At 38.1% G+C, this 16798-nt stretch overlaps 1 protein-coding gene across 1 annotated transcript in view; it reads right to left on the bottom strand.

Annotated features, from left to right (window-relative positions):
* TBX21 (T-box transcription factor 21) overlaps window positions 1-16798 on the bottom strand; it is a 408658-nt gene that overhangs the window by 10299 nt on the left and 381561 nt on the right. Inside the window, exon 5 of the mRNA XM_044055268.1 lies at window positions 9398-9459. Coding sequence (XP_043911203.1) covers window positions 9398-9459 — 62 coding nt within the window. The remainder of the gene's footprint in view (window positions 1-9397; window positions 9460-16798) is intronic.

The raw sequence follows: 16798 nt of genomic DNA on the forward strand, positions 1-16798 counted from the left end.
ATGCTGATATATCCTTTTATGGCTCCTATTCCAGTAGTATTGGATTTCCTGGCTTTCCTCTTCCAAAATGGGGCCAGTTATTCCATGGTAAAAGCTTAGTTGGCTGCCATTTCAGATTTTCACATTGGAAGAAAACTCTTGCCGTCTAGCTTCCTCAAAACTACGCAAGACCTTTCTCCGAGATACCGTTTTGCTTCGTCCCCCATCAAAGATCCAACCTCTCCTTGGGACCTAACTTTGACTTTACAGGCATTAGTTCTTTCCCCCTTTTGAACCTGCAGCTAAGGTAGATTTAAGTTTCTTTTCTGGAAAACAGCTCTGTTAGTAGCTATTACTTCAGCTAAAAGAGTTTCTGAACTGCAAGCCCTCTTTCTAAACCTCCTTATTTGATTTTCATAAAGACAGAGTATCTTTACAGAACAGTCCGTCCTTTTTGCCTAAGGTTGCGACAGAACACAATATCAGTCAGTCTATTAACCTACCAGTCTTTTTTCCCTTTTTTCAGAACAAGGGAGAATACACGCTACATCTCCTGGATGTTCATAGGCATTTTTTCTGCACAAAATCTTACCGGAAATCTGATCGACTGTTCACATCTTTCTCAGATGTTACAAAAAGGAGCAGCAGTTGCCAAACACACACTGGATAAATGGTTATGGGATTGCATCTCCTTTATTTATTGTTTGAAAGGTATTCCTTTACCAAGAGCTGTCAAAGCTCATTCTAAGAGATCCATGGTGACATCTTAAGCATTTTGCTCCAGAGTTTCAATTGATGATGTTCGTGCAGCTGCTTTGTGATTAAAGTCTCATACATTTATTAACCATTATAAACTAGATATGATCTCCAGGAATAGGGCTGCTTTTGGCTATGCAGTGCTCCTGAATATCCTTCCATGAGGGCCACCCTAGATTGTTGTAGCTGGGGACTCTGTCCCACATGTTGAGGAATTAATGAAAATGACAACAGCAGATAAAATAGTTATGTACTTATCATGACACTCCATCTGTGCTGTCCATTTTAATTCTTCCTCAACCTCCCAGGCATCATTGCCCGTCCATAGTTATGAAAGGCCTAATAGACATACTAGTAGGATCCACAGTTCCTGTTTTGAGCCTCTGAACTGTACATTGTCTGTCCTTTTCTTCTGAATGGTGGATGTATGATTATTTCTAAAATTGTTTTATATGTATCCTGCATATATGTTAGCAGCAAACTCGATCTGAGGTAATCTGGGCGAATGAGGCATTATGGTATGGAGAGAAGGAGCTTGAGCTTCGAATCCTAAGTTTGTAAAGTGGCTGAGTCAGATCTGAGGGTTGGATCTGAAATGCAGAGTTTGAGGAAGAATGAAAATGGACAGCACAGGTAGATCATTACGGTAAGTACGTAACTTCTTCTTTAAGTCATTGTACTGCATATTGTTGCTGGAGATGCTTGGAACAAACAGCATGGAGTCAGTTGACATGCACTTGTCAGAAAGACTTTTAAAATAAACTATACATGATTGGGTACATACCTCTATAGTCCCATTTATAGAGATTCAACTCCATTCTTATTTAGTATAATAATCCCAGTGTCACAGATGATATTGGATAAATGTGGGATGTATTGATGCAATGCTTAATGGGTTGTCTGTGCAATAGTTGTTCTCAAATTATGGTTCTAGCATACAGTTGTGGGAGTAATACTGAAGATAGGACGTTCCTAGACTTGTGCTAATAAACACCTAACTTGCACTTTGCGCACTGGATGACCAGGTATAGTATCACTTTAATACATGTAAGTGGTACAAAACCTTGACTAAAAGTAAATGAAACTTCTTTTGTGAAGCCTATGGCCTCATTTTGAAGCTCTGGTGTCCAAGTTTAGTTACACCTTGTTAGTTCAAAATCAGCTTTTTAGTGCTGCAGCACTAAAGTATGCATTTAGGATAAAGCACATGGCAGAGCAGTAATGAAACAGAGTGGCAGGATAGAAGTTTCCAGAAGTTTGGTAAAATTGACTGTATGCAGATACTTAAGTTGGCAAAGTGTCATTAAGATAGTACTGCTGCTGCTTAAATGTGACAGTGACAAGAAACTGACTCTTTTGTCATAAGACAGTGATGACATTTTATCAATTCCTCTTCTGTTGGACTGCACACATGGTTCGCAAAAATCAAGCACTGTTAGGCAGCATAGCGCCATGAACCCTAACTTCAGTACTACAAAGTAGCATTGATATTAGCCTATTTCCACCGAGTCTGCATATTTTGAATTTTAGGAGAAACAAGTTTATTTCTTCACTATGATAGCCATGATGATTATTCCTGTGGATTTATACAGCCAAACATCAGTTTTCCTTGGTGGCCGCAGCTTTAGTAAAGCTCAAAACTACAAGGTAGACACCAAGATAGTGTCCTTTTCTTAAGGATAAGTGGCCTTATTACTCAGTGCATTTTCAGTGAATCTATTTTATGAGTGCACTCTTTCATTCCAAAGGATTGAGCCACAATGTTAGTATTTATAGCACTTTTGTTCCTTCAGTCAGCAGTTACAGCAGTTGACAAGATTCCCAAAAAGAACCCAACAGTGGCCGGTCAAATCATATGGGCAACCAGCCTGCTCCACTAACACAGAGGGTTAAAGTTCTAGCTGTGACACAAGTGACCCAATTTGATTGGTGTCTTGGGAGACAGATGGAGCTAGTACGGAAGAAGAGTAGGAGTGATGAAGACTAACCTGCTTCTCTGGGGAGGAGGTGGGTAGCATGTGTCCATATACATTCTCCACCACTGAAGTCCCGATGGAGACTGGGGCTCACATGGAGGTGCTATTTATAAAGATAGGGCATGGCTTTGATTACATTGCACCATACCTCTCAACTGTCCAGGTTTTTGCAGAAAGTCCAGATTTTTGCCTTATATTTTTGCCTTTTTCTTCATAAAATGTGTGGTTTTCTGGCAAATCACTGAGGATTGAAGTTACTAAATGACATACATTCTGTGATTTTACAACTTTCTAAATTTGTGAGAGCAATATTTAAAATCTTTCCCCTTTCTTGCCCCTCCCCACCATTATTTTAGGCTTTGTCCAGATTTCTAGTGGTAAGAAGCTGTGAGGTATGCTTTGCACACAGAGGTATGGATGTCAGTTACAGAGCCCAACGATGCCAGCACCTTGAGTACATTTGGGAACGAGCAGAGGCAGGTTAGAGTTTATGGCAAAACCTTGCTCTTCCAAAACACGTGGGTGACAGCCCCAACTTCTGGCTAACTCAATCATCACTCTAGAAATGAAGGACTCTCATGAAGAGGAAGGGGAATTAATTGATGTATGGAGTAGCTAGGAGGGATGAAGCTCACTGGAGAGCATGGGAGAACAGGCCAGAAAAATTATATGGACAGGAGACTCGTGACAATAGTTTGGACTTTCTAATAGCCTCTAACTCTGCAAGAGGACTCTCTGTTACAGAGGCTGTTACTTTTACAATCTGCAGCACTGATTTCTCTTCTTCCTGCAAAATCCCATGGAGATCCTGGATGTTTGCTTTCAGAGACAGAGGATCCACCTGCATCATCACGCTGTCCAGAGAGCTTGAACTTGCCCAGAAACCGCACTGAAATATTAGTAAGCTTAAAAGGGAATTTTTGTTTTCACTTACTAAATCTGGTTCCCATTCTGGCATTGGTTACCTGTCATATCTTATTGTCCTTCTGTAACTGTATAGTTATGGTATTGAGGAGATTCAAGCATGCCATTATGGTACCATCCTAATAGTAGATAAATACCTTCTCTCTAGCCTACACAGCCCCCAAAGCGTATTATACAGTTAAATCAATCTGGTTTGTGCATGCATGCTTTCACGTGTGTCTGAACCCCTTGTTACAGACAGCCATCCTCTACTCAGTTGTGCTGTTTCTTTGTCTGGGCTACAGTCCTTAGCCACTAGCAAAATCTGTAGCTCGAAAGAAGCCCTATCCTTCCCCATAAGATAAGAACATCTGGCAGAATGACAGTTATTTATTCTCCCTGTCAGCCCTCCGGCACTTGGGCTGCTAACTGAATCCAAGTCACTAGAATTACATACAGGCCCCTCCCTCTGTATATGGGCTGGCATAGACTGCAGATGAGAATTATACTAAATGGTTCTCTCAGCCTTCAACTGCGTCTGGTATGGTACAGAGCAGAATAATGTTTTAATGGGTATCAATCATATAACCAGTCTTGCAGGGTATCAATCATATGTAACCAGGCTTGCAGGGTATCAATCATATGTAACCAGGCTTGCAGGGTATCAATCATATGTGACCAGGCTTGCAGGCTATCAATCATATGTAACCAGGCTTGCAGGCTATCAATCATATGTAACCAGGCTTGCAGGCTATCAATCATATGTAACCAGGCTTGCAGGGTATCAATCATATGTAACCAGGCTTGCAGGGTATCAATCATATGTAACCAGGCTTGCAGTGTATCAATCATATGTAACCAGGCTTGCAGGGTATCAGTCATATGTAACCAGGCTTGCAGGGTATCAGTCATATGTAACCAGGCTTGCAGGGTATCAGTCATATGTAACCAGGCTTGCAGGGTATCAATCATATGTAACCAGGCTTGCAAGGTATCAATCATATGTAACCAGGCTCGCAACTCTGAATGCCTGTAGCTGTAAAAATGCACCTTTTATTACCCTTTCCTCAAGTTGCAGTGACCTTGTAGGACATAGCAACAAAGCATCTACATGGATGACACAGGCGAGTCATTCACCTCGACAAAACGGATCTGAAAATTACAATTTTCATATTATGGGCCCTTCAAATCCTGGGCTTCATACATATGATAGGGATTCAGTTGTAACAGGTGTGAAAGGGTGCTAAAGAGTTGCAGACATTGAAAATGGATTGAGACATTAGTGTCTATGCAAAAACACAGTTTATTAGTGGGTATACCCTTAGTTGACACTCTGAGCAGAACTTCTGCCCCCTAATCAACATTGAAATGTTTTTGCCAAATTCTACTTCTTCTTTTAGCCTTTATATTGTCTGACTAGCCATGCAGGAGTCTGGGATTATGACAACATATACTCCTTACCTGTCTTACAGGGAAATAACTCAACAGAGAAAAGGATAGACAATTTTTTATTTACTCAGGCCTCATATGAGTGCTGACAGGATGGATTTGCAGTCCCATTAGTGATGGCACAAAAGATTACAAAATATTTGCCATAATATGGACAGTCAGAAAGGATATACATCATACAGTAAACCTGCTGCAACACTCAATGTGTAGTTATAGTGAGCACAAATGCATACGTCCTTTAAGTTAAATCTACCTATAGTTTGAATTTTGTAAATGGATTTCTACTCTAACTTTGACATTCAAAACAGGAAAATTGTTAATGAATATAATCTTTTTAAATTAATTATTTTAGTTATTGTTGCAGTTGCACTCATCTTCCTCCATCCTTTTACTTTCATTTCTTCAGGCACCAAGGTCAGCTGATATGACTGGCCAATAAATACACACCTGTGCAGCTCAACAAGCCTCCATAGTGGTACTCTTTAGACGTCTCCAAAACTGTAGGAGGATGTGTTACAAGGAGTAATTGCCTTGCTTTGTATGGGAAGTAGGCCTAAGAAGCAGTCAAACTTATTTATTTTTTTTCAGAAACTGGAACTCTATCCATGCTCAGTATGTTGCTGCATGAGTTCAGAGTAGCTAAAATGATAAAGTAAAATATTTGAAAGAAATTGAATACACTGTAACATTTATTTATTTAACATGTGTTTACCGGGAAAGTCCGACTTGGAATGAAGCCAATTTTCAGCGGAGGCCTGGGGAGAAATGCTCCAGATACATGTCTTTGTAACATGGGAAAAAAACGGAGTACCAGGAAAAAACACACATGAATGCAGAGGGGGCATGCAGACTCCACACAGAAGGCACTCTAGACGAGAATCGAATCAGAGAACCTCTTGCTGTGAGGTGACAACGATACCTCTGCACCATTGTGCTGTCCATCATACTGGAAACATTCACAAAGCTAGAGGGACAGCAGCCCAGCAGCCAGCGGCCCTGTACCACTGTCTGCTCCTCATTAAACTGTAACTACTTAATTACTTTAGACAGTCACATATTGTGAATGCACCATTTACATCTTCAAAGGCCTTTGAAAATGAAATACTTAATAAATATGTCAGAATTACTCTAAATAAAGTTTGTTGTCATTTGTTTCTGAATATGCCAGTCTGGAAGTAAGGCTGTACTGCTTTACTTACAGTGTATAAACACTTCATACTATATTTATACAGACAATTTACATAAAGTTTAGAATTAAAGAGGCTGAACACCCCCGATAACATAATAAAGCCTTGCTAAAAATGCCTGAGAAGGTATTAAATCCCTCAAATTCTTTCACATACTACTGCTTCACCTATTTATTTGTGTGTGTGTGACATACAACAAGGATAACTCTGTACTGTTCCAGCTAGTCTCATGTGTCTATTGACTCTGCTATAGAGGATGCACCACTGCCAGAGCAAATCTTGGTAGGATACCTGAATCATTATTTTATCTGCTGTTAAAGGCAAATGAAGAAATGTTTAAAGTGTGCAAAGTCTCAGTGGAGTCACATCACCTCTTCTGTGCTGCATTATTGCAGATAATGTTTGTTAACAACTTATCCAACATTTTTTATAAGAGAAATGGAGCCTCCAATGCTGTCCTTAAAGACTCAAGTCTCTTGAACTATTCCTGTTTCTTCAAGCAGGTTCCTTTCTTGTATCCCATAAGTAGACTAAATGGACAGCTGCCTCATCTGTATGTCGCTATATACGTCTAGACTAAATGGACAGCTGCCTCACCTGTATGTCGCTATATACGTCTAGACTAAATGGACAGCTGCCTCACCTGTACGTCGCTATATACGTCTAGTCTAAATGGACAGCTGCCTCACCTGTACGTCGCTATATACGTCTAGACTAAATGGACAGCTGCCTCACCTGTACGTCGCTATATACGTCTAGTCTAAATGGACAGCTGCCTCACCTGTACGTCGCTATATACGTCTATCAGGATATTTTCTACATGGTTTACATTTTACCCACTTTAACAGTGGATCTATGAGAACTTGCCAGAAATGGTCTTCTTTCTTCCTTATTTTTTTGTGATGGTTTCATTGCACTGATGTCTCATGTTATCAATTGTTTGCTAAAGTTTTGTCAGTGCCAAAGGCAAGTGGGAAAAGCGGAGATGAAGCGAAAGAAAAGAGTAGTGAGAAGACGGGTGCCACGTGCGACAGCTGGAAAGGAGCTTTCAAGATAGATTTCAGGAACCGTTGTTTCACAGGCAAGGTTTGTACGGGAATGTACTGTGAGAAATAGTACTATGTGCAGGTCATTCATTTATGCATTGCATTAAAATGTCCAAAAGTCTCTGTGAAATGCGAAGACATAATAACCCATGGTGAAGGTCAACTACAATGTTCAGACATACATGACTGACTACAGATCTTTCATTAGGATCATCATATGTCAGAAGCTAATTTTGATGACCATGTTTTTTTTCTTTTCTACAGTTGTTCTACATACTTGTCAGCCATGTATTTGAGCTTTATATTCTGCATGTCAGTAGCAGTTTCCTTAATAATGATATAGGGAACTTACTTTATGATTGCCTGCTAAAGAGCACATTAGCAGTTGTGCTTAACCTTCCTCTGACCCTTGGCTGGAAGTCATGTTTTTTTCCTTTATTTTAGTTCCATCAGGCTACATATAAAGTTTCTATATTTCTTGCTATATAGTTTGCCTTCCTCGCATTTTCTTTGTTGTAGGTTCTTCTAGAACCTTTTGTTGAAAAGAATTAAGGATGCACAGGGACAAACATCCATTTAAGCTGACAAGAATGGGAATGCATAGATTCAGAAGTCAGATTAGCTGGAGGGAATTTGGTGCCAGAAAAAAAAAATACCTGGCCACTGAGTACCTTCTCGTGGAGCTGGCTAGAAAGAGCCAGCATTGTAGTAAGATCCAGGAATAGCTTTCTTTTCATGGTTTTATGCCTATGCATATACTCAGCTGACCTCTCACTTCACTAGAAATAACATAACATTCTTTAATTGTGTAACTAATTCCAGCTACTTACAATGTGAACATCTAAGCCTTAGCTTGGGGCAAGGTAAGGGGATCACAGGAAGCAACGTTTTTTATTATTTTAACATTTAACGTGGATTTCATAGTTCAGCCATTCAATGGCCAAATCTCACTATAACATTTCTTATAACCCTACTGGACTCAAAGTCTGATACAAAATAAAATAAATAAATGTAAAATAAAACTTGTTATAAAGACCTCAAGCTACAAATGAGGAAAACACTAGAACAAATATGTCCAACAGGTTTGCAGATTATTTAATACTGTCTTAATTTTAGTAAGAGGTGCTATATCTTCTTCTTTCGGCTTTTCCCGGTTAGGGGTCGCCACAGTGGATCACCTGTCTGCTCATGATTGGCAGTAGAGTTTTACGGTGTCGAGTTGCAACCCCAGCACCTAACCTTCCACGGAAGGCACACACATGCACACACTCATGCCTAGGGCCAAATTAGAGTGTCCAATCCACCTACAGCATGTCTTTGGGATGTGGGAGGAAACCGGAGCACCCGGAGGAAACCCACGCGAGCACAGGGAGGACATGCAGACTTGGCACAGAAGGCACCCCAGCAGAGCATCGAACTGGAGAACCTCTTGCTGTGAGGTGACAATGCTAACCGCCGCACCACCATGGCCACCCAGTAAGAGGTGCTATATATTATGTAAAATGCAGAGGTGAGTTAAAATGGATCTGGTAAAACTGGACAACTTGTTGCATCCTGACTCAAAGATGGCACTTTTCGAAACTGCTTTTTTTCAAAGTGGTAGAAGTCAAGCAATTTTTGTAGGGGAGACTGTGTACTCCTATACCAGCCCTACTTAAATATAACAACATCAGGGTTGCACCAAAATTTAGGAAAGGGGGGACTTCAGATCAGTGCAGATACAACATATTTCCCTGTTAAAACAACAATATTAAAACACATATAATAACATATTCTAGTTTTTCCAGTTCTAATAGAACTTTCAGGAACTATTTTTAGTAGCGTATACACTGACAAGATGTAACAAGAAATGTAAAAAAAATGTACAACTTACAAAAAGTAAAATTGCATGCAAAGTGTAAAAGCAGTGATCCACACCTATCACTATTAAAACGTGCACATTTTTGTTTCTGTTGTACTACTCAGGTTTTACCCTTGTTGTCTGACTCCAACACTTGTCAATAACTACTAAACAGCCAACATCCTCAGTGTTAATTATTGTTTAATTATACTATGAATTCAGCCTAGACAGAGTATACTTTGACAAAAAAGCAGTACTTACGGGTCAAAGTTGTCTCTGAAACCTTTTGCAAAGGGGTTGTGATCTATTTTCAGCTGAGTAATCTGAAAATGAAATAGGAACGGATCTGTCAGAAAAGTTGCAGAAATGCTTGGTTGAAGTGATGGAATGACATTTAAAATTCGCCACATAAACAAGGTTACAGAATGAAGGTATATCTTATGAATTATTATGCTTTTCTGGAAATTTAAACTTTTGAGATGCTTAGAATCAGTAGTAAGTTCATATTTCCTCCACAAAATAATTAAAACAAAGAGTATATGATCTGTACAACCAAACCATCCAGCCACATTTACATATTCTATCTTGCTTTATCAGATATTTTTTCCTTTTATCCTTCACAATGCTGTGAAAAACTCTCTTGTCAGCTGAAATTCCTGGTTACCAGAAATATTTATCTTACTATATAAATGCAGTTTTACTGAGAAATTAAAATGTATTGACTTTAACTTCTTGCATAGTTCATTTTCCATAAATATCTTCATATAGCTGGACCTTTTGGCCTACTTAGTTCATTACGTAAATTAGTTGTATTTTTTCTTTACAGATTATGCAAATGTTCCTATTTTAAACAGGACAGTTTACAGACATTTACATTACATAGAGCTTATTGTTCTGGATGGTAGTTTGACTTGGATTTTTTTTCCGTAAGGAAAGATTAAAACTAATTCCTATCATACTGAAATTAAACACAGAAGTAAATGGCTCATTAAATTTTCTGTCCATTACCCACAGTATTTCATGGACATGCTTCTCGTGTTGTAACAGGAATATAGGAAACAGTGATACCTTGGTAACAACATTAATTCATTTGTTAACCGAGTAAGTAAAATCATTCTTTTAGTAAGGACTTGGATCACAAGGGCAAGGTTAAATGTAATATATGCATGGTCATTTGGTGGAACCTGTTAATCAGCGCCTTTATGAGAAGTGGGAGGAAACTGGAGAAAATCCTTACCTACATGTGGAGAACATGCAGAGCACACCTCCCAACTGTACTGAATTACTCAGTTTTTGCCACGTTTTGGGGTCCAAATAATGAGGTGCCATGATTCCCAAGTGGCACCCCTTCATTTCCGACTTTTTCCAAGTTTTATTTTTAATTTTTTTTTCCCCGTTTTGTTTTGAGCTGACATCATCATGTGCGTGATGACGTCAGCTCCGTTGGGGCTAATACACCTGGTGGCTAGAGGTACTTAGGCTCAAACCCTGTACCTTGAGTTTAAAGTCCCTAGCCACCACCACTTGTGAATTAAAGCCTCATATTTTTGATCTGTTCCTCATACAATCTGTGGTTTTCAGGACTGTGGAAAATCACTGAAGGATTGAATTCACTAAATAATGACAGGCATTTGAATTTCAGACTTCATATTCTTTAGAAACTAAATGGTAACACAAAACCTTTTATTCTAGCAATTTTTTAAGTTTAGAAGATCAGTATTTGAAATTTATCCCTGTTTTGGGGCTGTATTCCCCCATTATTGGCTTTGTCCAGGTTTTTTGTGCTAAGAGGTTGAGACTGGAGCTATGGTGAGAAGTGAGAACTGAATTCACTAAATGATAACCATTTAAATTTCAGTCTTCCTACCTTTCAGGAAACTGCTGATTTGGCATAGTGGTATGTTGCTCGTACTGTAGTGCACAGGGTCCTGGGCCCAAGACTTGTTAGTGAAATGCATTGTGGTAACACAACATTTTATTCTAACAACCTTCCAAAATGTTTGTCTCCCCCCCAAAAAAAAAACTGAAATTGAAAATAAGTGCGAGAAGCTATGCAAGATGCCTATGGCTTACACTACTGTCATTATATATATATATATATATATATATATATATATATATATATATATATATATATATATATATATATATATTGTGTGGGTGTGAAAGTAGACTTTTATGATGGACATGTTCTGAATTGGGCAGTTTTCTCATTATTGGTTCATGCATTTTGTTTCATTGCCTACTGGAAAAATGTTCAAACAATACGTTAAAATGCACTCTAACAAGTGTGCTGTATTATACAAGGAATATAATTTAATAAAAGTCAAGAAGGTGTATCAAAGAACACATGTATGTTTCTTGTTTTGTGTGCAAGGGGCCAATGATTTGAAAACAGCCCAAAGGTAATCTTTATCCAACGCTGGTCAGATGCATTTTCTTTGGATGTGGTGTGTGGGGTTTAATGGCAGAGAAGTTTTAATGCCAGCTCTATTTTCATTGTGAGACAGTATTGCTTTGTTTAGCAGCTTTGTTTAGCAGATGTCTATTAGTGTTTGTGCATTGTGCTATAAAATGTAAAAATAAAATCCAAATAATCATAGTAGAAGTAAAGCAGTATGCACACATTAGTGTTTATGGTAAATGGGGTGAAATAGCCAGGTAATGGGACATTGGAATGGCTGCAGGGGGACTCTGGTGCCATATTTTGGTTATCTGTTCTTCACTTTGCATTTGAAAGTTGGTATCCCACAATTCCATTGGAGTGGGCAGGGTTATGTAATTATGTATGCAAATTTGATGTTAATCAGCATACAGATTTGTACCTATTTTTCATGGGCCTTATCCAGATTTTTGATGTTTCCAGGTTGAGAGGTATGATGCAGAATACAGAAATACAGTAACTGGAGGTCAGGACTGAACTCTAAACTCTGAGGCTGTGACCCTCCATAATACCCTCACTGAGCCTTCATCCTGCCCTTAGTCTAGTTGCTTTCTATCCTTCATTTTGACAGTGGTCAAGGAATGATTTCAAAACCTGCAGTATTAAAAGAGAACTCCTCTGAGGGTAAGCAGTCATAAAACTAATGTTTCTGAAGAAGTGTTCAGGACTGATTCTAATCTCCATAATTAAGTTTTTCACAGAGAAAAAAACTATTAGTTAACACATAAATGCAAGTGTTATATTTACATTTGAATTTATGAGGGACAATGATAAACTGCATTAATGCTGTGTGTAGCTTTACTTCCTATTAAATTGTAGATAGTAGGTGGGTTTTCTGGTGCATTGAAGTGAAGTTTTAGTTCCTGCTACACTGTAGGTACTGGATGAGCTGTTTGGTGCTTTGTAAGCAACAAAGTATGAAGCTCTGCATTATGCAAGTGCTGTTAAAGTAGATGTGCTGTATCTTTGTTGTTAATACACTTACATTGTATCTGCTATCTTAGTGTAGTTACACTGTATCTGTCTTAAGTCATTTACACTGTATCTGCCTTCTTAAGAGACTTATATGTACAGCATGTAGAATGTTTATATTAGTACCAACATTAGATTTATGGAAGAATATAGTGTCCCTTTAAAAAAATATAGAAAGTGCAAAGAAATTTTTAAAATTAAAACATAAGTGCAGCTTGTAGCTGTATTATATTCTCATTTACTTGCATGAAGGAAACATATGCATTTCTGTTTTGATCTTTCTTATTTAATACAAACATAAAACCATGCATTTGGAAGAAAACTCTTAGACTATAGGATTTGTCTGAATCATGGCTCTCAACAGAGTCAAAATGGGGGAAAGGCCCTAAAATTAGATAAAATTTTTAAATATTAGTATAATTCATTTAAAAAAGTTAATAAAACAACAGGTTTTTTATCAGCATGCATTTTCTGAGCAATAGAGTGTGAAGAAAATAGAAATGCTGTCATCTGTGTTAACATGTCTGGCAGGAGATTTGTGTATATTCTTAGATTAACTTGTATTGTATGCCAGCATGTCTAATTGCAAAAATGTAAATAAGTTTTTAAAATATTGAGTAGTTCCCTGTTTATACAGAATATTTAAAGAATCTGTCAGTGTTTTGATGCATTTCTAATTGCTCATATTTGAGAGGGAGATTCTAAAGTACAAACTGCCTGTGAAGAATCAGCTGTTCAATAGGTGATGTCATTATAATGTTCCTGGTTGCTAGGTGATTTTTAAACAGATGACTGACAGAAAAAAGATCTTTTCAAACAGCTGACTGTTATTTTTAAAATAAGACAGTTGAGACTGTTAACCTGGGATATAGAAGAGACTGCTGAAGTCAGTTGAACAGCAGTTAGTTAAGAAGGGCAGTTAGTTGAGAGTTGCAGTCAGTTACAGTGCTGTGCAGCTGAAACTCAAAAAGGACTCACCAAAAACTGTAAGCCTGCCTTTGACTTGCTGTTATGTTTTAGATTAGACCAGGAACAGTATTCTCTGGTTAGCTTATGAAAGTTTAGATGGCAATTTTCTAGAATGATGGGATTCTATCCTACAATTTAATTGTATATTTCTGGTGATTGAATTTCTGGTGTTTATTGAAAGTTATTGATTTACATTTTTTTTATAATCATTCTATTTACTAGTAAATGTTTTTCATTACTTACATTGTGGCTGGACAATCAGTATTTTTCTTTAGAGATTAGAGAGTGTTCATACCTGTTTACTGCTCCCCAGCTCACCTTGAATGCCTGGTTGCTTCTGGTCATAGCTATCATTTATTCTGATATTTTTAATAATTGATCACCCTTTGAAGGTGGTATAGATCTGTCTGACTCTGGTGGCAGCTTTACCATTTTTATTGGGGATGGGACACAGCTGGAAATCTGTGTGAGGCATCCCATAAGTGTCTGAGTGTGTGAGATTTAAATTTATTTTGAGTGTGAGTGAGTGAGTCAGAGCTCTTAAAGTGGAACACATTGCTCTGAAGTGTATAATAAGGAATTACATTTGAGGTGGATAGAGGTATATAGTCCAGTCCCATGAAATAGAGCATGTTTCGGTTGTCTTCTTAAGATAAATTGTAGAATTCATTCTTGTGTGTTATGTGCTTTGGGGTTTTCTGTGGCACTGTCACACTGAAGTCAGTAGTGAGGATTGAAGCTTCTTAGTGACCTGGGTTTTAAGTGAGGAATGTCACACTAATCATTGACAGTCCAGTGGGATATTAACTGCATGTGACAAGAAGTATGAAACTGTAGTGTGTGTTATTACTGACTGACTGTAATATTTGATGACTTACAAGAAAATCAAAACTTTAACAAGGGAAAAGGAAAAAAAAATAAGAGGCAAAATCAATGACTTTTGAAAGGTATACTCTGAATGTTGCAAGTATCCCGCAGCGGTTGTACTCAAATTCCCTGTTCTGACATTTTTCTTGCTATGCCATCTTTGAATCCTCCTGATGACTATTGTTACAGCATTGCCTTGGGCACTACATGCCAATACCCTACCACCCTCTGAAGTGGTATTCTCCAGGGTCATAAGTCAATACTAGGCAATCAAAAAGAGGGGTAAAGCTAGGAGGCTGAAACTCTACAGGTACACAGGGTATGATGCACCCTACAAAATGGTACTGCAATCCTGGCTCTAGCATAACTTCTTCTGCAGATTATTTCATACTTAGCCAATAACCAGACAGTGAACAAAGGTGGGAATCAAACCCTGTACTTTGTGTTTGTGAGGTAAACATTTTAACCATTATGCCAGCTCCCAACCCAAGCTGAAATTTTTCTTAACACCCCCCAACTTTCATTTGCCATCTATGCCCCCTTCTCCTCCTCCTCAGTTTTCCCTGTTCAGTATGCCCATTTGCCTAAAAGTGTGAATCTGGATCATAGCGTACTTCCATTTTCTTTTATCTTTTCTCATCCTAACCCGAACTCTTGGAAAAGAAGGAGCCATTAGTTGTAAAATGAGCTCTAATGCTTATTCTGCATCTGGGATAAGGTAAGCATATTTGTTGTTTGATGTTTTAAATACTTTTGAACTGAGTACAGTGACCTTTTATTTAATTAGTTATTAAAACCTTGATGTACAATTTAAATTTGTTAGCTTATGGATGTCTACAGCTCTTGGTTTGTAGTTTATTTTCCTGTCTCTTGGAGGTATTTCATAGTAATTATCTGCTCTACTATCCTTGCACTGGTAAACATCAGAAAATTAACAGCGGCACCAGAAAAGTTAAAATAAAGTTGACAGTGGAAAAGTTCAACACAAATAAAAACATTTTTGCAGGGGTCAAATCAGCTGGCACCCCACCCCCCCAAGGGAAGTGGATTTGATATACAGGGGGGAGGACAGAAAGGGCTGAAAGACAGTGGGTAGCAGGGTAGGAGGCAGGATAACTTGGGAAAAAGAAGGAAGGAGGCAGACATAGGATAGGGGGTATTTATAGAAGTAGTGATAGGAATACACAAATATGAAGCAGTAGGCAGTATGTGTCAATTGATGAAATGATAGGGAAGGAAAGCTCATTACAATTATGCAAAAGCAACATGAATGAGAATGAAGGAGTGATGAGGGAGTAGCATTTAGCCATAGGAGAAGGAGATAACATCAGACAGAACAGGTGGTCAAGAGGAAGGCTAATACAGACAGTCAAGGCAGGTAAGTAAACATAGCAAAGAATGTAAGGCTGCAGGTAGACATTCTGTGGAAGACGTCTGGTAGTGGGACCTTCAGTATGTTAGGGGGCTTGAGATTAGGGAAAGGAGGGAGGTGGAGGAGTTTGTTGACAGAGCAGGAATGGAATAGGAAAGTTGTGTCTACAAAGTGAAGTTATCAAACTTCAAATTACACTAAACAAAATCAGCTATCAGTTTATCATCTACTACAGACCCCTCCCTTCACCTTGGAAGTTCATCTCGGGTTCCTAAATGTCATGGATGAACTCTTATAGATGAAAAAATCCATCATTTTGGGAGGCTTTGACTGCTCATAATTTGACTGGAGTACCTCTACCTCCAAATTAGGATATACTCAGAAATTTTTAGATCTAATAAATAAAAATTCAGTGAATGAGAGTCATAATAGGTCAACTAGAGGACAAAATATTCTTTACGTGGTACCTACAAATGCATCATCATGAATACCTCCCCTAATAACTCTGTGATTTACTAACCAAATAAAAACTGTATCTCAAAGGACAGGCAAATGTTAGCTAGGAAATAATTAATGATGCAAAAAATGTTAATTGAAATGTTATACTGGACATTTATGGATGGATTGCAAAAATGAAATAGTAAGGAAAAAGAAAAAGAAAGAGAAGGAAAGAAAGAGGTGACATTTTAAAAGTAGCATAAATAGAAGAAAAGTTAGATGAGAAAAAATAATAAAGAACACATAGAAGAAGGTTCTGAAATAAGTGATGAAGAAGACATAAACTGTGAGGTAGTGAAAGAAAAAAGATATTGGTAAAAGGGTAAAGACAGAAAAAACTAAATTTAAACTGATAAGTGTAAAAGAAAAAAAAAATGGATGACAAAAATATATAAATATAGCTAATGATTGAGGGTTGGTATAATGGTTAAGTTCTTTGTAAAATGGCGTTGGATGCATCTTATATACCCCTGGTGCACTGACGTCAGGGAAGAAGCAACGGCAACCGACGCCGGACCAAGACTTTGGAACTCTGGCCGAC

The sequence above is a fragment of the Protopterus annectens genome, chromosome 13.part0, assembly GCF_019279795.1.
Source record: "Protopterus annectens isolate FY-2018-M chromosome 13.part0, PAN1.0, whole genome shotgun sequence".
NCBI classification, from domain to species: domain Eukaryota; kingdom Metazoa; phylum Chordata; order Ceratodontiformes; family Protopteridae; genus Protopterus; species Protopterus annectens.